The sequence below is a fragment of the Aphidius gifuensis genome, linkage group LG1, assembly GCF_014905175.1.
Source record: "Aphidius gifuensis isolate YNYX2018 linkage group LG1, ASM1490517v1, whole genome shotgun sequence".
Classification (NCBI taxonomy): Eukaryota; Metazoa; Arthropoda; class Insecta; order Hymenoptera; family Braconidae; genus Aphidius; species Aphidius gifuensis.
The window spans coordinates 8,096,833-8,122,275 of NC_057788.1; the positions used below are offsets into that span (position 1 = coordinate 8,096,833).

The 25,443-nt window shown below is 28.1% G+C and overlaps 2 protein-coding genes and 1 non-coding gene across 5 annotated transcripts; all 3 read right to left on the reverse strand.

Moving 5' to 3' along the window:
- Positions 1 to 396: 396 nt before the first annotated feature.
- On the reverse strand, positions 397 to 3,334 carry LOC122847931 (FERM, ARHGEF and pleckstrin domain-containing protein 1-like). Its single transcript, XM_044145789.1, has 7 exons — positions 2,914 to 3,334; positions 2,741 to 2,850; positions 2,523 to 2,663; positions 2,299 to 2,453; positions 2,136 to 2,238; positions 1,361 to 1,620; positions 397 to 1,206 (listed from the first exon to the last, which is right to left on the reverse strand). Exons 1-7 carry the CDS (start codon positions 3,332 to 3,334, stop codon positions 1,131 to 1,133), a joined length of 1,266 nt encoding a protein of 421 aa, XP_044001724.1. The 3' UTR covers positions 397 to 1,130.
- Trnag-ucc lies at positions 1,829 to 1,900 on the reverse strand. The gene has a single exon. It is a non-coding gene; the product is annotated as a tRNA-Gly (tRNA).
- Positions 3,031 to 24,493, reverse strand: LOC122847574 (FERM, ARHGEF and pleckstrin domain-containing protein 1-like). 3 transcript variants are annotated; one of them, XM_044145362.1, is made up of 12 exons: positions 24,299 to 24,493; positions 23,231 to 23,464; positions 22,041 to 22,145; positions 21,473 to 21,695; positions 21,175 to 21,298; positions 21,015 to 21,102; positions 20,775 to 20,930; positions 20,507 to 20,667; positions 20,356 to 20,430; positions 18,095 to 18,237; positions 17,029 to 17,292; positions 4,718 to 6,919 (listed from the first exon to the last, which is right to left on the reverse strand). In XM_044145362.1, the coding sequence occupies exons 2-12, from the start codon at positions 23,405 to 23,407 to the stop codon at positions 6,771 to 6,773; spliced, it is 1,665 nt and encodes a 554-aa protein (XP_044001297.1). In that variant the 5' UTR covers positions 23,408 to 23,464; positions 24,299 to 24,493; the 3' UTR covers positions 4,718 to 6,770. The 3 variants fall into 3 exon arrangements, with proteins under 3 accessions (XP_044001298.1, XP_044001297.1, XP_044001299.1); XM_044145363.1 differs by lacking the exons at positions 4,718 to 6,919; positions 18,095 to 18,237 and adding an exon at positions 3,031 to 3,567 and having other exon boundaries at positions 24,299 to 24,492; XM_044145364.1 differs by lacking the exon at positions 18,095 to 18,237 and having other exon boundaries at positions 6,813 to 6,919.
- Between the last annotated feature and the right edge of the window lie 950 nt (positions 24,494 to 25,443).

Genomic DNA, 25,443 nt, shown 5'->3' on the forward strand with positions numbered 1-25,443 from the left:
GTAAATTTTTATGTTAAAAATAATAATTAATAGTCAATTTTGTACATAAATTTATGAAAATTATTAACAATATGAAATATATGTTTAAAAAAATTAAAATATTTTTTTTATTCAATTCAATAATTTACAATTAGTTTTTTTTTTAATATTTATTTATTTTTTCCAGTCTTGAACATTGCCTATAGATTATTAATAAAAAATTTAATTCCAATTAGTCATTTTTTTTTTTTTTTAATAATAAAAATTTATATAATAAACTTGTTGTCATTTATTTGATTAATATATCGTAGACATATTTAAATATGAAATTTTATTTTAATTAGTTTTCACAACTTCATTAAACAAATAAATTTTTTAAAATTAAAAATTAATTATTTCGTTCAAATATTGAGAGAAAAAAAAAAGGAAAAGTTTAGCAATATATGTTTGATGTTACATCACGAGAATTTAATTAAACTCAGTGTAAACACAATCAAAAATTCCACCTGACTTCTCTAATAATCATATGTAAATTATTATATACAATAAAAAAATGAATTTATTATTTATAATATTTACTTGTGAGAGACTTTTTTTTTATATAAAATTATATAATCAAAACGTAAATTTTAAATACTATATTTTTTTAAATAAAACAACTGTTGTTTTTAAAAAAAATTAATACATTAAATTGTCAACAAATTATTGTCTTAATTTACAAGACATAACTTATCCTAATAAACTTGTAAAAAATTAAAGAAAATTATTCTTAAATTATGTATAAAAAAAAAAAAAAACAGATAAATATAAATTTTATCTTTTATTTTTTTTTTCGGTGACCTAAATTGCATATATTCAGGCAAAAACAAGTTCTTCGGGTCACCGGTTATTTAGTTTTTTTTTTGATTGAATTGATTATAAATTTAGAGGCAATTTTGTGAATATTATCTAATGGACATAATATTTAAAAAAAAATTATTCTAATAGGCCTCAAGTTTATCAATTTTTCTTTTCGTTAATATTTAAAAATTGGTCCTTCATTTTCTAAGCATTCAAGTAATCATTATTATTACTTGACTGATTATTTGAGCAGACTAAGTAAAAAATAAATACATGCAGCTGTCCGATTTTGTAAATTCATAATGTTAATATTAATAATTATCTTTATGATTAAAATTGACGGGAATGTGACTCTGTTGCGTGGCACTTTTGATAACTTCCATCCACCTGAAAAAAAACATCAAATATTAAAGTTAAAAATAATTAATTTTTTTAAATCAATAAGGATAATTGAATTGTCCACTCATATACGTAATATATTTTATGTGATTTTTAATGGAATATTTTTAAATATTAATTATTGAAGTAGTTTTTTTTTTACCTGCCAAATGTAAAGTCACTCTCAGCTCTGAAAAAATATACGTGATTTTTAAATTGTAATTTGAATACAAAATCTTTATTTATTCCATCTGTTTCAATTGGTGTTGAAACAGCATAACCAAGAAGTGGTAAACTGGCTAATGGAAAATCATCTTGATGTGATTTATAAAAAAATAGACAAAAATTTGTAAAAACAACCCATAATTTTTGCCATCCATTGCTATTTTTAAATTTACGTAATAAAAATCCACTCAATTGATTCTGTAATTAAATTTAAAAATTATTTATTATATTATTTTTTATTATTTTTCATTAATATATTTACCTGAAAAGCTTCACTGAAGATTGTATTTTACCAGTGTAACTGAATACTATCAGTTGATTCTAAAACTATTAATCGAAAAGTAAAAATTATAATTAATTTTGTAATTATCAATAGAATGATGAAAAAAAAAAAAAACAAAAAATGTGCGATGGCCGAGAATCGAACTCGGATCAACTGCTTGGAAGGCAACTATGCTAACCATTACACCACCATCGCACTGTTGATGACGGGAGCGAAAGAAAAGTATTTATACCTAAACCAGTTTGCTTCACGTTAAATTACACATGCTAAGAAATGACATACTTTATTTTTTTTATTTTATCTTATCATTGTATATAGACTTGAAATTTTTTTTCTCAACAATAAGTTAAATGAAAAACAAGAAAAAAAAATAATAGAAAATTAAAAAAAATATAATATACATACTGCAAGATTTTAAAGGCGAATAGGCTGTTTTTTCTGGATCTGAATTTTCAATTTCTGATATTGCCATGTTTAAATCTTCGAGCCATCTTTCTCTCTCTTCATCATTACTTGCAGCGACTGTTAATGATCTAAAAAAATCAGCCAATAAATAAATATGAAAATTTAATTTTTCTATTAGTTAAACTTACTGATTTCCTTGACCATTTATTACAAAAACAAAATCTGATCCTGTTTTATTATCTCTATCTTGAATTGTCATTTCTTTCAATGCAATTTGACCATGAACTCTGAAGCATTGATGTGATTGTTGAGTACGGAATGTATAAAGTAAAACATCAGAAAACTAGTATGAAAAAAAAAATAAATTATATATTATATAATTAAGTGCGTTGTTAATTTATATAAAAATTACCAGAAAAAACATTCTTTGTTGAAAACCCTTGTGACTGTATTTTTGTAAACATCCTTGACGAATAAATTTTCTTCCTTCTTGTACTAAATTTTCAAAACCACCAATATCTCTTTGCAATTCACAAAGTTGAACAAAATTTTCCTTAAAGAAAAAAAAAATTACTTGTTATGATATAAATAATTTTTCTTTATAAAATAAAAATTTAATTAAAAACTTACAGCTTGATTTAAAACTGTCAAGCCTTCGAGAAGAGTTTCACCAAGTCTGTCTCTTGCAGCAAGACAATCTTCAAAGTCTGGATGATCTTTTGGATAATGATCCAATAATCCTAAAAATTAAAATTATTATTTATATATCTTTGTTTTTAAATTTAAATGATTTAAAAACTTACTGTCAATAATACTGTTATAATGAAGTAATCGTTGAAGTGGTTTTAACAAAAATGAGCTCAATGGTAGATAGCAATATTTTTGTGATTCAAAATCACGACATAATTGATCAAAATGCCGTGATGTACGTGTTGAATATTCAATTTTTTCAAGTACAGGCATTAAATTTTCCAAGTATTGATCGTAAAGTGGTAAAATATTTAAAAGTGTATTGTAAATAAAATCACCAATATTATGTCGTGAATTTGTTTCCCATCTTGCAAGTCTTACTTCCATTTCTTGAAGACATGGTCCATGTGCATCAGCAAGTAATTCAATTAAACCAATTATAATTTCACTATCTAAATCAGATTCACGTGTGACTTCTTCTCTGAACCATATATTTATGACATCTAAATCTTTTTTATATGTTCTCTCGGTCATTAAAAGTTCTTTTGATATATAATATGATTTATCTGTTGGCCATTTTTTAATTTTTTTTAATTCAGCATCATCAATTTCACCATTTTTCATAATTTTTTCAGGACTTAAATCTGGTGTGTTTATTACATTGACATTTATATTTGATATTCCATTCGTTGGCTTTTCGCTTTTTCCATTCATGAACAATGAATTGTTGTTTTCGGCACTCGGTGTGTCTGGAATAATTTCTCCATCTGAAAAAAATAAATAATAAAAACTGTTAAAATAATGTTGAGATAAAAAAATTATTTTATCAAATAAATAGCAAATAGGATCATCAAGGCAAACCAAGGATAACATGCCACATTTAAATTTAATCTATTGAAAATATTTAATTTTATAAAATTGATTTTTTTTTCCATGCACAACTGTGATGAAAAAAATAAAATTATAATAAATATATATTTTTTTTTCATTAAATACAAATTGAGAATAACATCTAAATAAACTAAAAAAATTTCCTAACTTGCAAATTAAAAATTTGGAATAAATAGTTAACGAAATAAATAAAGGCAAAAAATAATAATTGCATATTTTTTTTTTAAATTTCTGTTGATGCGAACAAGTGCAAAAAAAAACAGAAAACGTGAATAAACATTTATAATAAACATTCAAAGCTGAATTTTTCGTTTATTTTTTTTTTATTTTTTCAACATGGGAATTACTCACACTTGGCATGGTCATCCAGTTGACCAACAATTCCAGGAGTGCGATTTAAAAAAAGATACAATTCAACTGAACAAAAATACTTGAATTGTCATTTAAAAAAAATTTCTTTTCCATTGTTTAAATGACATATTCAATAGATAATAATTTCTTTAAAAATAAAATGATAAAATAAACGATAAAATAATAAAAATTTTGATAATCATGTGACTATCAAAATTGAAGAATAAACAAATAAAACCATAATGAAGAATTTTATAAATTTAAATGAAAAATATAATTAATGAAATTTTAACAATGACAGAGGCATATTAATGACTTTGTATATAATTTATTAATGTCATAATTATCTATCAATAAACAATGTACAATAAATTTCCTACGATTTCAGCATTTCCATCGTCTTTCATATTTTCCATTATTTAAAACGTTTTTTTTTTAAATACAACAATTAGATCCTCACGACAAATTTGTAAGGATCTAGTTTTTTATTTTTTTGATATATTTTATTATATATCAATTAACGATTAGATTTTTTTTTTAACACGCATTCGTATTTAAAAAAAAAAATTCGACACCATGAATTATCATTTATTTGAATATTAAAAATTTATCTTATTTTTTTTTTAACGAAGGATTTTTTTTTTTTTTTTTTTTTACATTTTAAGTTTGATAATAAAATTTTTTTTAACATAAAATGGTCAATTTTTCCTCCATAATTAGAAAAACAACATATTTTTTTTTTTTTCTTGATAGCTATTCGCACAATTCTGTTTTACAACAGTCTGTAATTTTTTTTATTCGAATTTATATAATTTAACTCGGTCTTCGAGTATAAAAACTTTACACTATTTATCGATATTGTATTTTTTTTTTTTTTTCTTTTCGATTTTTAAAAAACATTATATCAATATGTTATGAATAATAATAACAACAATAATGACGATATTGATTAATTTTTTAATGTCAACGGTGTAACATATAAATAATTCGGGAATTTGAATTTCTAAAATTTCAGAAAAACAGTCTCAATTAAATTCGATTTTAATTTTTGTTATTTTTTTATAAATATTTTTTGTTTTTACAAATTCTTAAAAAACAAATGCATTTTGTTGTAAAAAAATCTATTATCAAAGTGATGGTTTAGATAGAAAAAAAGTGGTTTTTTTTTTTGCTTTTTTTTGTTCAATAGAAAAACAATAATATTTGAAAATTTTGACTAAGACAACATGCAAAGGTAAAAAATTTAAAAATAAGAAAAAAAGTTAATTTGAAATAATTAGGGTTACTTGTGATATTTCGGGATTTTTAATAATTACTCCCAAACATTCGTGGAGTACTTGTACTTGCAACAGTCGACAAGTGGTGATTACAAAATCATTTGAAACTGAACAATTAAAATTTAAAAAAGAAATCTATTTTTGAAATTTTGGTCAGTGATATTTTCGCAATTAATTGTTCCTTTGACCATTTTTAATCATGCAAAAATTTTGATTAATTTAATTAAAATTTGAATGATAATTTTCATAAACAAATAATGTTATTTATAAATAACACTTTTTGTTATGTAATACAAATTTTGGTGTAGTCATAGACTGAAAAAAAATGTACTTTTTTTTTCTTTAATTAGTGATAAAATGTGAATACAAAAGGTTCGCTACGTAATGGTTCACAGGTGTTTTAAATACTAAATAAATAATTCAATAAACCAATTAATTGATTTAAAATAAAAATTAATCAATCGATGATTAGATGCGGGAAAGCTCAGTACCACATACAACACAGAAGAGATAATAATATATATAGGTTTAGAAACTTGTCGTAATATTTGTTTTATCTTTTCATTTATTTTTTCAAATAAAATGAAAAAAAGGCAAAATATGTGTAACAAAAATTTATAAAATAAATTGAAATGTTTGTTAAACTAGATAATTCAATAATTCAAAAAACACATTAACAACTTTTTTTAACTTTTCTATCATATAACAAAAAGCAAAATTTGCTTTAATTTTTTTTTTTATATGTATATTAACTACTAAACAAGACAAGCATAAAAATACATTATCAACAAATATATTTTTTTCATTTTTTAAAATTGAAAAAAAGGGATTTTAATTTTTAACATTTAATAAAAAAATTGGCACTTTAAATTTTGACTAAGTTGATTGAATTTAACAATAACAATAATATTTACAAAATTTTTAAATTTAATGGAAGAGGTTGTAAATAATTATTGTTAATAAAAATAAATTAATTAAATTACATTTAAAGGAATTAGCAAACTTGTGATACGATTATAAATATTCTATTTAATTTAATTTATTGAATAATGTGAATTGTGATTTGTCTAAGGTGATTCTAAAAAAGCATGAAAAGGTGATGAAAATAATTAAATTTTCATGAATTGTGTGATGCAAACTATAAATTAAAATGATACTAACAAAATGCATATAATATAAATGAACCTAGTACATTTTTATTGAGAAAAAATTCGAGTAGAAAAAATATTATTATATTCATTGCATCGTGTCACGTGGTACTCAGCTTTTTATTTTTTTTTTCTACTCATTTTATATTTTGATTCTCAATATTGATATTATTTTTTAGATATAAGAAAACAATGTTTTAATTTAATTTTTTTTTTCCAATTAATTTGGCTTTGAATTAAATATTTTATTCATTTTTTTTGGGGGGCTCAAACATTGGCCCATATTTGAGATGATGTTTCAGCTCATTCCGGATAGATTGGTAAGAACCGCTTACCAATCAAGGTGCGTGGTGTTCGGTGAACCATTACGTTACGAACTGGCTGATATGGCATATGCCAAGCCGGTGAATTCACGTACCCATTTGCGTAGTTCCATCGGTTGTAATCACCACCTGTCAAAACGATGATGCAGTATATTCATAAAATTGCCACGGTATTGCATAATCGACACTTTTTTTCTTTAATTAAATAATACTATCTTAAGTCATAAATAAAATAATCTCAACAAAAACAAAAATAAATTATATTTTTAATTACTATAATGAAAATTAAATAACAAAAAAATTTTTAAACAAAATTTTTTATACCTTGTTCCCTATTTTTAATTACGAATTTCATCACTAATCATCTATCACCTATATACTTTGGTTTTTTTTTTTTTTCTTTTATATATAATATAATATATTCAATTTGTCTTTTTTTTTATTGGGTTTTGTATACTAGACATACAGTATATCCATAATGTTTGCGTGCTTAATTATTAAGATATAAATTGTAATACAGTATTCAGTCATTTACTAATTAAAGGAACAGCCTAATGATTTTTGCTTTCGTCTTTAATCTAATAGACAGATTGACTTTGGTTTTTTTAATTTTTTATTTGGCTTTACTTTGTTTTTTTTTTACTTGTTTAAGCTTTCGAGACATTGATGGTTTTTTTTTTTAACTTTATTCTATCAAATATCGTCAGTTTTTAAATGGGTTTTTTTGCAGAGGAAGACTATTGGAAAACTAGATTTGTAATATATCTTTGTGAAAACTAAGGGTCGAAAATTTTTTTTTTTTGGTATTTTCATTGGCATTAATTTAACTGATGGATATTTGCTGATTAAAAAAAAATATTATTATAAGGTAATGATCAATGATGATGAATACATAATGGAAAATGTGAAACGATGATTTAAAAAAAAATATATATGTTATAAAAGTGCAGATGACAGTGCATGATGGGTTTGATGGGTTTTGCAGACGATGCAATGGATGCATTTTTATAAATTAGAGATGCGAGAGGTTCGAAATTACGAACCAATATGATAGGGAAACAATCTACTATTTTTCTTATCACATGCCGAAATAAAGTTGATTACTTTTATTCTGGGATTAAAAAAATAATCAAGTACCCAGGTAAAAGTTTAAAGTCAATTCGACATTGTCACTAATGTTTGTTCGATATCAGAAAAATTTTAAAAAATTTATCTTTCAACAAAGATATTTAATCCAAAAAATTTGTGCGTATTTTTTAATCATATAATTTTTTTTTTTTTCATATGGAAGCTGAAGACATGAGTTTTAATGGAACCAATAACGTCAGTCTGGAATTTCCGCAGTAATGGTGAGTTTAGCAATTTTTTTATCTATTTTATTTTGATTTTCAGATGACCCTTTCGTAATGTTTAAAATATTTTTATTTAAACTTTTTGAGTCATTTGCGCTTTGAAATTTAACCGAGATTAAGATCGACCGACAACATTAATTTCTACCTGGATAATTGATAATTTTTAAAATCTAAAATTAATTTTTTGCGTAATCCGTTGCTTTTCAATTCCACTAGATTCTTAAATCACTCAAAAAATCAATAGAAAAAAAATATGAAAATTGCGCCATGGAAAAAAATTTGTTATGACCATTAAATCGATTAATAAATATAAATTCTCTCATGATAAATAAATAAAGAAGAAAATAAATATGCTTTTGAACCAATTCCTTATAATGCAAGCTTTTATCCAATTCGATTCAGCACTCACGTTAATTTTGTACTGAGAACTTTCAGTTTTATTATAAATAAACGAAAAATATATAGAGCGAAATAACTAACGATGTCGATTATGTATATGAAAGTCTAGAAACATATATGTACATTCATTTATAGGGCATATAACAATTTTAAGAAAAAACCGATGATGACGTTGATGAATCCAAATGAAAAATATTAATCTACATTGAGCAACTTTTGTCATCCGCTTACATGTATTCAACTGGACTGAACGAAATATTTTTTTGTTTTTTACTTAATTTTTAATTTTGAATACCCGTTTATCATTGTCGATTGTATAAGAATGTATATCGAAATGACTAGTTGAAAAATTTAATCGATATTAAAAATACTAATAAATTATTATTAGTATTAAATATATATTCTTAAATATTATAACCACCATTATTATTTTTTTTTTTTTTGTGACGTTTTGCGATTGTCAATCTTCATAACTCAAACGTCATTATTACGCATTCATATGTTTGTGCAGTCTAAAGACCATTTATTTAAATTCCCTTAAAAACTATTGAATACTTTATCGGGCCCTACTTTTAAAAAATGCTTATGGTTATACGTTTTTTTTTTTAAATATTATTATTTAATTCTTTTCTCTTTCATCTACACGTAATGATTTGCAGTTTCTTTTAACGTCATTTTTAATAACTGTCGATTCGAAATTAACAGTAAAAAAATTCCTTTCTTCATTTAAGGATCCCGCTTTTAGTTTAATTTTATTATTTAAATTCATTTTGATCATTACGTCTTTATCAACTGTTTGAGCACAATTTCTTTATTACTCTCAAAATTGCATTTTTCAGCTATTGATGTAGTTTCAAGATAATCTTGAATCTTACATTATTGACTGGATAAAAAATTTATTTTTTTTTTAGCTTTATTTTATGTTATTTTCTTCTTCGTCTTCAATGTCGATACTTGGTTCTGGTAATAATGGTGGAGGAATTGTAGTTACATCAAAACTTGAGTCAGTGCTTGAAACAAGTTGATAAGTTTCTTTGAGCTCAGACTCAGCATATATTCGTTGCCTTCTTTTAGCGTGTTGTTGTCGTTTTCTTCTAAATGCTCTTTGACCACGATCTGGTGTATGTGCAGGACTGTCCATACTTGAAGAAGTATCACCTTCACTTTGAGGGCTTCGACAAGCAGAATACATTGTTTTCGTTCTTATTTGTGTGCGTATTTGTAATGGTGGACTTGAAGTTGTTGATTCTCCACTTAGACTAGTTGTAGAATAATAAGGAGTTGATTTTGCACGTACTGGAACAACGACTGGTCTTTCAGTTGATTTAGTTCCACTTCGAGGATCTTGAGGCTCTGAATATCCACGATCAAATTTATATCCTTTTTTAATATTTTTATCACTTTCCATATTTTTTCTAAATTCTTGAAAACACCACTCATCATCACCTGATCGTGATCGTGTTGCTAAATCTGCATATCGTTCGTGCATATCTTCTGAGCTATCACCTGGACTTACTTTCATTCTTGTTTTTTCACCTGTAGTATATTTCATTGCGGGAACATTGTCATACAATTGATCTTCTTCCTCTTCTTCAGGAATTGGACCTGGAATATTTGGCAAAGCCCCAAATTCTATGTCCACATCAATTGGCTCATCACAGTCACTTTGAAAAGTAATATGTGGTGGTGAAATGTCAGTATAAACAACTAAATTTGTTTGATCGTCGTCAAAGCGACGTCGATGTTCATCAAATTGACTTTCAACAAATTTTCTAGCTTCATCAAATTCATCATGATTTTCTTCTTCTTGCATTTCCTCTGGATAATCTGAAGCAACTTCTTCGCTAACTTCTTCAAACTGTTGACACTTTGAATTTGGTCTCATACTTGTGATACTCTTTTCACTTGTTGTAGTGTCACTTTGACTTTTTTCAGTTGTCATTGCAGTATAATACTGTTGTGGTATAACTGTTGTACTCCCAGACCAATCAGAAATTGATGCTCCTAGCTCAGCAAGTGAGTTGTCGTCTGATTTTCCACCCGAGTATTGACAGTATTGTCGGACAGTATTATTTGAACTTGACCATTCTGACATTGATAAACCCATTGACGTGTCTTCAGAATGAGATGAACCAGTTATATAAGAATTACTCCGTGGTTTAGGAGCAAATTTAACAGTACCATCCATGGTAGTTGCTGAAGTGGAGCTTTGGCAATCTTCGAAAACTGTTGAATGAAGATCTTCATGCAATGTTCGATTTTCATCACTTGAATCAGAATCCTCAGCGGCTCTAGGAGTTTCTGAGCTGTCAGTCACTGTAACTTTGATTGCTTCTTCTGGTTTTATTTCCATATAAAATGTTTCAACCTGACTCATACCTGGAGTATCGAATAATGGAGAGCTTGGTGGAGACGGCCAATCTTCTGACGATTGAAGTTGAAGTCGAGCTCGCCGTGTTCTTGGTGACTTTGAATCATCACCAGGAATATCTATCGGTATATCTGGAAGTTCAGATGAAGTTCTGCGATCTTCTGATACAGATGGTAAAGCCGTTCCTGAAGGAGGATCAGATGACAGAGATGGTTGATGATCACTAGAAATCAGAGATTCATCATCTAAACTTGGAGATCGTGAAGATGGCTTAAAAGAATCTTCAAGATCACTTTTATCTTGTTCTGAAGTTGTTGATCGTTCGGATATTCTAGAAAGAGTTCTTGAAAGTGCGAATGATCCATAATTTGCCATAATTTCAGGGCCAATTGCATATGGTAAGGCACCTGCAAAATCAGCTAAGTCCTCTTGCCTGATGGTATTACTTTGATCACTACTATCATCTTTGTCATCTGTAGGAATCCAACCAGCATCCTCTAAACTAGAAGATGCTGAACTTTCTAAAGGAAATGGTTTCCAAGTTGAGCTTAATTCTTTTTTTGGTGCTTGGTGTGAAGTACTACTACTCTCATCTTCCATTGACATTTGTTTACGAGATTCAATCATCATTGCAATTTCACGACGATCATTAATCGGTTGTACTTGACCGATTCCCAAAGGTCGAGCTATTGAACATGAACTTGAATCAGGATCTTCTCGATCTGGTGTATAAGTACTTGTTTCTTCACTCCGGGAACGTTCAGTTGACAGCCTTAATTTTCTATCAATTGATAAAGTGTTTGGATCATCGATTTCGCCTTCTTTTGTCGGATCGTCTTCAGGAAGTTCTTCCGCTCCTTCCATTTCGTCTTTTCTCATTTCTAGATATTCGGGTGTCAGTTCAACTTCAACAAGTGTTTTTTCATCCATTTTTTCGATATAATCTGGTGATGAAATTTCACTGTCAATATCTTGTAATCCTCCTTGAACATCTAAAGCATCAAGTGTATCTTCACTGGTATCACCAGAATCTAATCGAGGTTTTTCTACTTGTTTTGCGTGAAAGATTGCTTGCTGGATAATTTCATTTGGTTCGTCACTCTTTGATTCATCAATGTCTGAACATTCTTCAATGGAAATTTGAATTGGGGACTTTACCATGTCTGGATGATCATCATATTCGAAATAATCACCGATAGACTCGATTCTTTCTCTGATCATGCCTACAGTTACATTGGGAAAATATTCTTTATCCATAAAGCTATCAGGTGGTGCCTCGTCTATTGTAACCGAGAAAGATGGTCCTATTGATTTTAACTTCAGATTTTTTCTCTTGTGATCTGAGCTATCAGTTTCACTTGAATGATCGTCTTTTATTGGATCTAGTTGTCTCAAATCTTTTGATGATGGCCACTTAGCAATGATATTATTATCTGGCATAAGATCTGGCTCTGCTGAAGATTCCGCAGAACTTTGATCAATGAATTTACAGGGTACATCAATTTTTAAAGCCATTTCTTGATTATCTTGATCTGAGGGCTGACAAATAATTGATGTATCTTTTTGCTCATATGGAATCAAATCAGGACATGTAGTTATGTCTTGGAATTCGTTGACTGGAGATTCTAAATATTGCGTAGAAGGTTCAGTCATAGATACTGAATCTGTAAACATATCAGGAACATTTGTAACATCTGTAGTTTCTGATAAAAGATTTGGTGAGGCTTCCCGTTGAAGAGTTTCTGATTCTTCTTGACGTTCAATGATATCAGGAAGTTGATCGTCAGATTCTTCAACTGTATCATCTTTACTGGATAGGGCATTTGCTGGTGGTAGTTTATACAACGCAACAATTGGTGTATCCAAAGAAACGGCTCGTCTCTGAGATCCTGGAGATGGAGTAGCGTGACCTTGACGTTGCAGGGAGCTAGCTCCACCACCTTCTGATAATCCAAGTCTCGTAAACAATGTAGGAGATTCACTGGGTTTTCTTGAAGAAACTGGAGAATTGATTGTTTTTTGTCTCGTCAAAATTTTATCTTCAGTGTGTTTTTCAACTTTTGCTAGACTTGAGCTTTTTTCTTGTGTTTTCAATGTCTTTGTGTTTTTTTCTTCGAGAGCAACTTCATTAAGTTCTAACTCTTCTGCAGATTCTTCGATAAAAATAATTTCTTTAGCTTCAACTGGACTTCGTGTTGCTGGAGACCTTGATGGGGATCTTCTATTGGGAGAAACTTTACCATCGATTGATTTAATCCTACTTAATCTTTTTGGAGAAACTTTATCAAGAGAATCTCTATCAGTATTACTAAGGCTTTTAGAAATTCCTAAAGATTTTGGTCGCTGTTTATCACTTATGCTTATTCCAATACTTTTTATTAAATCATCATCGACTGAAGCCGATTTTGTTCGTAGTTTCTCAGCATCCTCATCTTTAATAGATGAAAAACAACGATCAGGTAATCTTGTAACAGACTTTGATCTTCCTTTTTGAACAATACTAATTTCTGGTTCCACATCAGTCGACTCTATAATTATGATTTCTTGTGGCAGCTCTCCCAACTTTAATTTTGATTTATTGATTTTTGAATTTGTTTCTTTTGATCCTGATTTTTTTAGCGGTGGCTTTTCACCTTCCAAAGACTTTGATTGTTTTTTGAAATCTTTTTTTGGCTCTGATTTAGCTTTTCTTATTTTTTTCGGTGAAACATCTTGCACAAACGATTTGCTTTCAAGTTCAGGAGATAAAAGCGTATCAATAGAAGCTTTATCTTCAGCAAGGGACAATGATTTTGATCGCAGTGATTCAGCATGTGGTCGTAATAGAGATGAATTAAAATCTGGAACTTTTAAAGAGTCTAGCTCAAAAGCTGGTTTTACTGGAACATCGTCTAGGGGAAGTTCTGCTACAGGATCCACGAAATCATCGTAACCTGTATCGATGATTTTTGGTCTTGATACTTTTTTTGAAGAATTTTTACTAATTTCAATAAATCGTGATTCAATTTTATCGAGAATTCTTTTAGTCTTTTCTGGAATACTTGGTTTCTCTAGATTTGACAATTTCTCTGACTTTTTTTTTGGAGAAGCTGCAGGCTTAGGAGATGGTGATTTTTCTTCAACTTTTACTACTTCAGGTTCTTTTTCTTTCGATATCAAATGTTCTTTAGATGGAACTGAAGGTTTCTCTGGTTTTACTGGAAGTGGAGGTTTGCTTGAAGTTTTAAGTGGAATTTCTGGAAGTGGTATTTTCTCAATACTATCTTGTTTTTCTAACGAATTATCTGGAACACTTAATTTTTCTTTTTCCACTTCTTTAGCTTTGCTAACAATATCAGCAAAATTGAAAGAAGATTTAGAGGGAGATTTTTCTGAGCCCGAATCTCCACGGCTACCTACTGGTGATTTTTTCTTTTCAATAAAATTGAGAATAGTAACTGTTGGATCTGAAGGTGATTTTTTCGGTGAACGTTTTTCAATGACAGACACAATTAAGACACTTGGTTCTGAAGGAGATAACTTTTTAACTTTTTTCTCAAAACTTGACGCTTTTACGACTCCAGAAACTTCAGTTTTAAACTTTTCTAATAACAACGATTTTGCTGGTGTATCAGGTGGAGAAGTCTTAAGGATTCCAGGTTGAGAATTTTTATCTGAAATTCGAATAACTTTTGATTTCGATGGTGATAGTTTTGGACTCAATAATTTTGGTGATTTTGTTTTATCAGGACTGATCAAAATACTTTTTGGTTTTTCGGTAGATAATTTTACTAGTGGGGTTGGGGTTGGAGGAAGCTGTGTTAAATCCAACAAAGAGACATCAGTGACTTGTTTTAGTGGAAGTTTTGCAAGATCCATACTTTTTGATATTTTCGAGTTTTTACCACTATCAGATTCAGATTTTTCATCTGAAGCTGTTCCATTAATTACATGACGCTTGTGCAACGTATACGGAATTTCGGGAATAACTTTTTTGACCTCGCCAAAAACGTCTTCGTCCCCTGAATCAGCCGGAGTAAGATCTATTGATTTTTGATGCATCAACATATGCCTCTTACTATTAGAGCCGATTCTTGGTCTTCCAGGATTCGGATCACTTTTTGTACGCTCTATGGCATTATGCCCAGGTAGAATGGAATCATCAAATCCTAAGACAACGCCATCTTTTACTTTTGGATTGTATTCAGAAAAACCGGAATTATTATTTTTAATACTTTCTATTTCATTTGAAACTTCAATCATTGTGTCTGTAATAATTTTAGCTTGTCGCTCACGTTCTCTTCTTTCTTCTTCTTTTCTAGCTTTCTCTAAACTTCTCCAATCATCTCGTTCTTTAGGAATTTCGTCTTGTAGTTCATTTATACGATTTTTCTTTGATTGTTCTAATGCGTCAAAGCTTCCACGTCTTTTTTCTCTTAAATCAAATCGTTCAGAACTTTTTCTTTCCCTCGACTCAGATCTATTAGAATTTCTGCGTTCAGAAAGTCTACGTTCAGTTTTTTTCTCGTGTAATTTTTCATTATATTCTAATGATGAAAGTCTTTCAATTGCTTTTGGATCAAAATCAAAAGTTGGCCTTTCACGAAATTCAAGTTTTTCATAGCTCTTGTCCCGTAACTCTTTAGGACTGTACCGAGCAAATGGACTTTTATTGCCTGAATCAAATCGTTCTAATGTATGTCGTTCATATTCATGATTTTTTGGACTCCTTCGAGATTCACGTCTTTCAACACTTATCTCTCTTCTTCCACGTGAATCATGATGTCGACTTGAATACCGTTCTTTGGGACTTCGGTCTAAATGTTCAACACTCTTTACTCGAGGCTCCCGATATTCTTTTCTACCATTCCTCTCTCTACTATCTAATTTTTCGTAGCTTCGTTCACGCGATTCTAATCTTCCTATTGATCGTCTATCTTTCGAATCATTTTTTTCGAATTTTTTTATCTCACGTATATTTTCGCGGTCAACGCGTTTTCGCTCTTCCCGTTCAAAACTTTTACGCTCTTTTATTGTCATTCTTTCGGCTTTTTTATCACGATGAGTACGACCAAGACTTCCAGTGTCTGTGAAAATACGATGTGAATGATCATCCAAACTCGCGATGCTCTTAGCCCGTACTGTTTTGGGAATAAATTGCTCCGAAATTACTCTATTTAAATCAGGACTCATATCATCATCTATTCGTGATTTTGGTCTCATAATTCCCTCATCTCTAAGTACTTCTGAATCAACGTGTGTAATTTTATACTTGGGCTTGAAATTCTTAATTTCATTTAGAACTGTCATTTTTTGTTTGTGTACCTGAAGGATAACCGGATCTTTTCTAAAACTGTCTTGGTTGGGTAGTGGTGGCTTGTAACCTATCTGATCTAATGAACTAACGTTTCGTGTTTCGAATTTACGTTCAATTTGTGTACTTGATCTTCGAATTCTCGCTTCCATATTAATGATATTACTCGATAGCTCAGAGTTAGCAGAAGGTGAGTGCCGATCGTTGGATTTTGCTTTAACAGTTTTTAAATCAGCAAGTACAGATTTGAATAACTGTTTATCAGTCGATTTAATTGATCTATGCTTAACAAATGAATCTGTTTCTGAATCCATTTGAAACATTTCCTGTTCAATGCCTTCATCGCTTTGATCAGAAATAGCATCATCACGAGGTGAAGAAATTGATTCAGGATATTCAAATTCTTGTTCACGTTCGAGTAACTCATAAGAATCATGGGAGAGATCATCATGTGAAAGATCAGCACCCGGGCCAGATTCTTCATGGCCAGATTCTGTTGATAAAGACGATGTACCCGGATAAGAACTACTGTAAATTCTTTCGGGTACTGAATCATGATCAAGGGATGGTAATTTTGAACTTGCAGCACTGTATGAACGATTTGTTTCATCATAACGCGTTATTGGATTGTCAAGTTCACCTTGAGAAGGTAATTGGGGTATATCGAGGCCGCATTCTTCAGGATTAGGTCGTGCACGACCCGAGTCTTCAAAACTTGAAGCATAAAGATCACGACAACTTGATGATCGTTGCCAAGGATGACGGGGTTGGGGTCTTGGTGGTGGAAATTCAGGGGGACTGCTGTTAGAGGGGCTGATACGACCTGTTGATGATGTTATCCGTTGTTGCTGGTGCTGTTGCTGCTGGTGTTGATGATGCTGGGCAGCCATAGTATGACGATTCGATTGGTGGTGGGATTGATTCGGAGTAGCCGGTGAATGCACGTCGATAGAGGTGAGCGTCCGATAAGACGTAGCTGTGTCTTCGCGACGGTGACTCGTCCCCCCCATCGAGACACTCGTCACAGTCGTCGGAGAATCCAGTGTCATCGAACCGCATGACAGAGATAGCGCCGGTGTTCCCAGGGCTGAGAATTTTATCAAATTCAAATAATTACTATCACAGTTCTTACATTTTTAATTTATTCATTCAAGGTTATTGTGAGTAGTAGGTTTTAATTACGTCAAAAACTTTAATAAAAGAATAATCAGTCATTTCATTGATATTAATTCCAAATTACCTGACATGTTTAAATCGAGTATTTTTATGAAAGTTTACCATACATATATTTAAACATTGAGCTTCTCTGGTTATTAAAAAAAAAAAAAAAACCTCAGAGCTTTGCTTTATCTACTGCAGTTACAAAACAAACAATTATACTTAAAACACATTTTAAAATATCGCTGTCATTAACTTTTTTTAAAAACAATTAACTAAAGTATTACTGCTCGTCATATATGCACTTTTAGTACTTTTTTTTTTTTTTGTAATTAAAGCAGTCCAACGATTCATACTAATTATTGTCAAAGCACTACATCTACGACAGGATAATTTTATTATTCAAAGTGCTGTCACTCAAATGAAAATAATAAAAAAAAAATTAGAATAGGAATAAAAAAAATTAATTGAAAAAAACTTTCAACTGATTTTAATGGAATAACAAATAATAATAAAAAAAAAAATAGTACAAATCTAGGAAAAAAAAAAACAAATTTATAATTTCTCAAATTTTTTTGATAAAAAAAACAACAATAATCATAACAAAGATAATAATAATAAAAATAATAGTAAGGCAAAAAATACAATTTCCATCAATTATTATTTCTTAATTTTTTTTCTAAATTTTTGAAATTATTTTTTGTTTGATGGTGTTCGGTCGTGGTACATACCAGGGTCGCCAAGGGGCAGGAGGGGGTGAGCAGAGATGCTGGAGCTGCCCATAAGCGAACTGCTTGGGGTGGCGCCACGATAACCTCCCCCCTCCGTGCCCTGCATTGCCCTACCACCGCTAGTCTGCCGGAATGAATTGGACCTGCGAGCAAGAGAGAGTCAAGTTCAACATCAGACCTACGCCAAAATGATAGGCTTTTTTTCGATAATTATTTCGAATTATCATTATTATTTAATAAACTCATGTCAATTATCTTTTGAATTTTTCTTAAAACTACATTTTATTATAAATATATTTAATTATTATCTATTTTTCGATTCTTGAACAGCTGAGATTTGATGTTATTTCTATCCTTTTTGATTTCGGTACAAACAACTATAAAAAATAAAAAAATCAGGTCATACTTTCCTTTACTTAACTCATCATTAATGGGAATATCAAAAAAAATTATTTAAAAATAAAAATTTTAATTCAAAAGAATAAATGAACTTTCAATGAAACTTGGGACATTTTAATTATCTCAGTTTTAGCCTCTGAGAGATTTCTCAAGTTGACATTTAATAAAACTTTTCAAGTGTATTAGATTTTTTTAATATTTGTTTTGAATGAGTTTTTTTTTTTTTTTTGATTTTTTCTTGCATGCTCCAAAAAGAAAAAAAAAAAAAAAAAGATTTCTATGTACGCCGGATTATTTTTTGTTAAAAAAAATTTTTTTTTCAATTAATAATAACATTTATTAACAGACGTAATAATAATCATCATTGTTAGTGTAGTAAATTTTTAATTAAGTGCCAATTAATGATATTAATAAATATTTTACTAAATTTTATTTACTAGGATTAATAACTGATGGTATTATTATTTACAGGTTCCTTGTGTGAGATCGAAAATCGTAGAGGTGAGTTTTTTAATATGGACTACTTGATTATAATAATAGTTAGGATTTTTTTTATTTTTTAATACGTTGAATATCATATGAATAATAGTTTTCTAATAATAATAAAATGCATGTGACATTCGTGACGAATAGGTAGTGTATTTGTATAAACTTTTATTAAATTTTTGAAAGGAAAATATTAAACACGAAGAATAAATGTGATAATTGATATAAAAAACACTCGGGAATTTGTAGAAAAATTGTTCGATAATTACCGCTAATTACCTAAACGTTTGATATTTAAATTATAATAAAAATTGAAACCAAAAAATAAAAAAATTACATTGATCATTCGGGTTTTTCGTGCCTGATGGTGAGCCTGACTCCCGCCACCTCTTGTTCAAGCAGGCAACACAATAATATATGAAGATAAATATTTTTTTGAATGATATTTGAATAATATTTATTTATCCAATGCATTTGTGAATGTTTATACTGGTGTGTGCATGGTTTTTATAAGAAAATTTACAAACAATCAATGTGCAACAAACAAAAATCCAGACACATAAATTTTATGTTTTTTAAAACTATTGTCAACAGTAATAATTTAAAAAATTGTTTTCATTATTGCTTTAATTTATTTACAATTTGTAAATAAATTTTTTAATTGCAACAATGAATTTTATTTTCCAAAGCTTAATTATCAAAATGTGTTTGAGACTACAATTTGTACTCAAGACTTTGGTAATTGGGTTTCCTCTTACATGGAGATTCGAACCCGGAACTTTTACGTTAAGAACCTACGATTTTCCCACGAGACCATCGTAGGGCGTTGATTCAAACTAAGTTAAAATAGTTTATAGATTTTTTTTTTTTTGTTAAATATATTATTGTTGACAATAATTAAAAAACATGTGTTGCCATTCATTATTGTGCAATTAATATTAAATACCGATAATAATTTTTATTGAAAAAAAAAAAAAATAATGATGGATTTGTATATTATCACCGACGAGAAGCAAGATCGTGCCACTTTTATTTTTTATTTAAATTATTGTACATCCCGTTTACAATGCTGTTAATTAATGCTCAAAAATATTAAATATATAATTTTTAATACGTATTTAATAATTAAAAATAGGGGTTCAGGGGACAGACGCATAATTATTTACTCATGCACTACCTACTTGGTAAATGTTACTTTTCGAGTTTATGTTTAAATTATGATATTGGACAGCATTCTTATTGGCAAATTTCCTTTTTTTTTTTTTTTTAATTATTAATTTTTTATTGTTACAAATTTTTTTTTTCTTTTTAAATATTTGATAATTTAATTATAATAATTATTATTATTTAATAATAGTAATTATTCTTTAACTCACCTTTGGAAAGTTTGACGCTTTACATAATTATCTCTAACAAATTCGACAATTTGTTTTTGTGTTTTTCCACTATATCTGTTGACATTTAATATGTAAAAAAAAAAACAATAATTAATAAATAGTTAGGATAAATTTTATTAATAAAGCTTACCTAAAAGAAGATCCTCGACTGAGAACTCTTGTTTTTTGACGCAAAACTCGTTTAACAATTGAACAACGAAAAAATCCATGATTTTCAACACATTTTTTCCAAAAATTTTTGCACTCATTTCTACCGTCAAAGAAAAACTCAACTGTGTCTTTGTAATATCCCTTGAAAAAGAAAAAAACATAAATTAATGAGCATAATGAATTTTTTTTTTTTCTTTTTATACGTCAAAAGATTGAATATAATTTTTTTTTTTATATATGATACTTACATAGCCTTCAGGATGAAGTTTAATTAAAAATCTTTTTCTTTTAAAGCTTATTTTTCTTATTTTTGCCCAACTAAAAGTATTAATTTTCGTGTAATTTTGAAATACTATAATGCCCATATGAGCAACTGCTAAATTCAAAGGTACTCCTTCGTGATCCTGTATAATAAATCCACCAAAAAATTATATAAATAAATATATTTAAAAAAAAAAATTGCCTAATAATAAAAAATAAAATTTAACCTTTGCTGGATGCATTTTCATTCCATACAATTCACATCTTCGTGCTGTTTCTAAAAGATTTAAATCTGCTTCAGCTGGTGATTGTCCTCTTTAAAAAAATAAATAAATATATTAATTTAAAAAAATATAAATATATACAAAAAATAATTAAATAACTTACGCATGTTTTTTATGATTTTCCATAATTCTTCTTTCTAAATCATGATCCTGATGTGGTATGAATTTGTATGTTGATAAATACGTTGGATCTGGATAATCTTCAATGACGTAATCACCACATTCAGCTATAAAAAAAAAAAAATTATAAACCCATAATAATGATAGTAAAAATGACAGTGACAGTATATACTTAATGGCTGTATATTTATTGAAAATCTTTAATGCATGATATTGAATTCCTATTCATAATTTTGTATTGCATATGCATAGAAAAAAAACAAATACAAAAAACAATTTACCTTGTACAATGTAGCTTGCCATTAGTGCAGCAGTATTGTCATTGCATTGAAGTAAACCGTGTGACAGGTCTCTTTTAATTTGCAAACAAAACAAATATCTTGTAAACTCCTCCTCAAGTTGACCAGGATCTGGTGTATAAAATTTAACGCAAAATCTTAACAGTGGGTCGACTAGCGAAAGTCCAACTTGTCTACACACTGGTTTTTCCAAATCAAGCCAATACTATTGAATATTAAAAATACAAATGATTATTAAATTATAATTAATTTATATTTATTGTTATTACTGACATTATTTTAGTAACTAATTCTTTTTTTTTTTTTTCCTTGATTTAATCAACTCGTATAGTTATTATATGAATTTCTTAATAATTTTGTGCTTCCTAATCGTCGTTGTACTTTTAAAATAAATCATACAATTTAATAATTGTCTCTAACATCCTCAAATTACCCAATTTAATACTTATCAAAATGATTACATCACTTATATGTAATCATAAAATTTAAATGACTTTAATAAATTCATATTTAAAAATACAAAAAAATATAAGCAAGTATTTCTTCTCACCTTTGGTCCATTTGGCTCTTGGTATTCAAGACCAAAATAATCAGCTTCTAATAAATGTAATTGTTTACAGACTTGATCAAACAAAACTCTTCCCAAAGCTTTAGCCTGAAAAAATAAAATAAATAAATTACAATAAAATTAAGCAGCATTAAAAATATTAATTATATTAAAATAACTTGACTCTATTTTTACAAATGCAGTAAAAAATAAAAAGACATTAAAAAACTTTATGCATATATAATTTTAGGTAATTTTTTTTTCTCTTTAAACATGTAGAAATGGAAGAAAGCTCTTTTATCTTAAAAATAAACAAACCAAGCTTTAACTATATAGAATTTTTTTGCATTATCCTCGAAGGGTATGAAAACATGTGCTGCACTTTTATGAGCAAAGAAAAAAAAAAGCAAAGACGAAGGGTGGAGTGAAAAAAAAGAAAAATAGAAAAAAACATAAGAAGCAAATGTGGTGGAAAAAAAAATCAATAGGTCAGTCTTGCATCTTCCTTGTTGTGATGCACATACAAATAAAGCATACATCAATGATTTTAATATTGATATTATTATCAATAATATTATGGCCTAATTGTTTATTCAAGTAGACATTATGTCTTGTTTTAATAAAATATTATATAATAATTATTACAAAGCTACAAGTTAATTTACTGAAGGTGAATTTACTTTGTAAGTCATATAATTGACTATTTTATTTTTAAAAAAATTTAACTACAATGATACTTCAAGGCTATTACAATTAATTAAGTAGAAAAAAAAAAAAAAAAGAACAATTTTTTTAAACCTCATTATTGTTAATTAAGTTTTTAAAAAGATATTTATTATTTTTTTTTTTTCGTTTATTCCTTGCTTTTGCTTTTTTTTTTTAAATATTGGAGTATTTAACGCTGATTTGGCGATTAAAAAATTCCGATGAATTACATTTTCAACGAGTCATTGATAATGGGACAAAAGTAGACTTGTAAGTTAGACCCCTTGACCCGAATATTCAAACGCTTATTTCAAAGTGCCCGGATGAGCAGATTGAATAGAAAGCAATTGTTGTTGTTTTTTTTTTTTTTTTAATTTTTATTTTAAATCTTGACAATAATAAAAATATGAATAAAAAAAAAAAAATGATGTCAATACTTTGACAGTTAAATCAATATTATAAAAAATGAATAAATGTCATTTATTTACCTGTACTTGAAACATTGTGACAGTATCATCAAGCATTTGTACTCTAACAGCAAGCATTTTTCCAGCTTTTCTTGGTGTTGTTGGTGGTGTACGACTACCACCATCAACTCCTGCTGGTGTCGAATGACTGTGTGGCATCTTGGAGCTAATCATTCCAAAATTTCCGTTATCATTCATTATATCACCAGCTTTTTTATTATCATCTCACTTACAAATTTAACGTTAGGTTTTCATCTGTATTTGAAAAAAAAAAAAACATAAAATTACATTATTAAATATAATATTAAAGTTGAAAAAAAATTGATATATTATTATGATTAGTATGTATCAATTTTAACAGAGTCAAATAAAAATATTTTCTATTTTGAAATATATACAAATGGAGAATAGACAAAAACTGTCAGAAAGTGACGTCGATACACCCACCACATATACCCACTGATAACATACACACAATTTATATACAATCCTCGAAAAAAATAATAATTTTAAAGAAAACTTAATTAAAAATAAAATAATAATTATTTTTAAACACATACATCAAAAATCCGGTTTGTATCAATTTTTAAAAATTAAAACTCGTGATTTTATACACAGTGCTTGAAACTTGTTCGATTTTTGTAAAAAAAATTTCTATAAATTCATAACTTTATTATTATTAAATATTGTTTATAAAATTTTTATCAAGTGTAAATTCTTATGGTGATTGAAAATACTGGGCAGCACGCCCCAAAAACACCAAGAGACACAGACAAAAAAAAAAATCAAGAGAGAGAGAAAACCCGGAGAGAGTTCATTGATCACAACTCTACTCGTCGACTCCGAGCTCCAATGTTTTCTCTATCTTACAATCTATTTTTTTCTCTCTCGTAAACCCGGCATCATCATACACACAAAACGTCAAAATAGAAAAAAAAATAATATCACAATTTTACTCCAAAATAAATCAAATTACTCCAAAAAAAAAAAATCAAAAATTATAAACTGATTGAAATAAATATAAATAATTAACTAATAAACTGTATAAATAATTAATTTTTTTTTTTTTTAATTATTTCAAAAACTTACAATACATATTTGAAATATTTATTTTTTAAAACTCCAGGTGGGGTTTTATATTTTTTACCTAATTAATATAAATTTTAATGAAAAAATAATAATTGTATAATGTTTAACAAACATAAACTAACAGTACAACACTAAACATTCATGAACATTGAACAGTGAACACACCGAGTTTACTGAGTGTACTGACGATTATACCCCCCTACTATTATATCGTTTTATATAGAAGCGCACAGTGTTTTACAAGTAGAGAGAGCCATCAAGTATCAGCCAAGATTGTATAGGTGTGTTTGTGAGTTCACTGCAGTGGTTCTCAACAACGATATCATATCACATCCCTTTTTTTTTTTTTTTTTTCACATTATTTTTATATCACATATTATATATATATAAATCGAAAAGTCCTACATATTCATTTTAATATCATCGTGAATTTTTTTTTTTCCAATTTTTTTTTTTTTACAGTTAGGTTGATATTGTATTGGACTATGTACACTTTTGTAAAAAGGCAATTATGTATGTGTTGAAAGTCATTGTTATATTTTAATTAAATTCAAAAATTTTTTTTTGTATATTATAATCATTTTTTCTATTTGCTTTTTTCGATATTACATTGTTTTATACGCGAGCTAGTTTTAGTCTCATTACAGAGGTATTATTATTTATATTTTTTTTGTTCAATTGGCCCAGTTTTAATGATAAAGGTATTATTATTTTTTTTAAAAAACTGCATACGCATTACTATAAATATTTGATAATAATCTTAATCTGAGAAAGGGTAGTAGTAGAGTGCATAATTATTATTTATTAACATAAAATTGTCATTCATTTTATAGCGCAGACGCAAATTAAATAGATGTATGAAATGATTTATATTTAATGATATACTTAAAAATTTGATTTAAAATTTTGTGTTTAATGATGATTATGATGGGGTGAGAATTTGAATGATAAATATGGTAAAGGCTGCATTCGGGTTTCTGGAGTACATGGCCTAAAGAATCCCCCGGGTGGTTTGCCACATCCAATCACATACGTGAATTGAATATGTGTGGGAAATTGGAAATAGCAAGTTTGAGGGTTTGACATGTGCTGAATATTGCTTGATATACATATATATGTAATATGATCTTGAAACTTGAATACAT

Bases quoted from the DNA above. Each gene is read 5' to 3' on its own strand.
- LOC122847931 (XM_044145789.1), bottom strand. From the start codon at position 3,334: ATGACCGAGAGAACATATAAAAAAGATTTAGATGTCATAAATATATGG. The intron at 2,664-2,740 runs GTAAGTTTTTAA...TTTTTCTTTAAG, and splicing joins TGACAGTTTTAAATCAAGCT to GAAAATTTTGTTCAACTTTG. The intron at 2,454-2,522 runs GTAATTTTTATA...TTTTCATACTAG, and splicing joins AACAAAGAATGTTTTTTCTG to TTTTCTGATGTTTTACTTTA.
- LOC122847574 (XM_044145362.1), bottom strand. From the start codon at position 23,407: ATGAATGATAACGGAAATTTTGGAATGATTAGCTCCAAGATGCCACAC. The intron at 22,146-23,230 runs GTAAATAAATGA...TTATTTTTTCAG, and splicing joins TCACAATGTTTCAAGTACAG to GCTAAAGCTTTGGGAAGAGT. The intron at 21,299-21,472 runs GTAAATTGTTTT...TTTTTTTTATAG, and splicing joins GGCAAGCTACATTGTACAAG to CTGAATGTGGTGATTACGTC.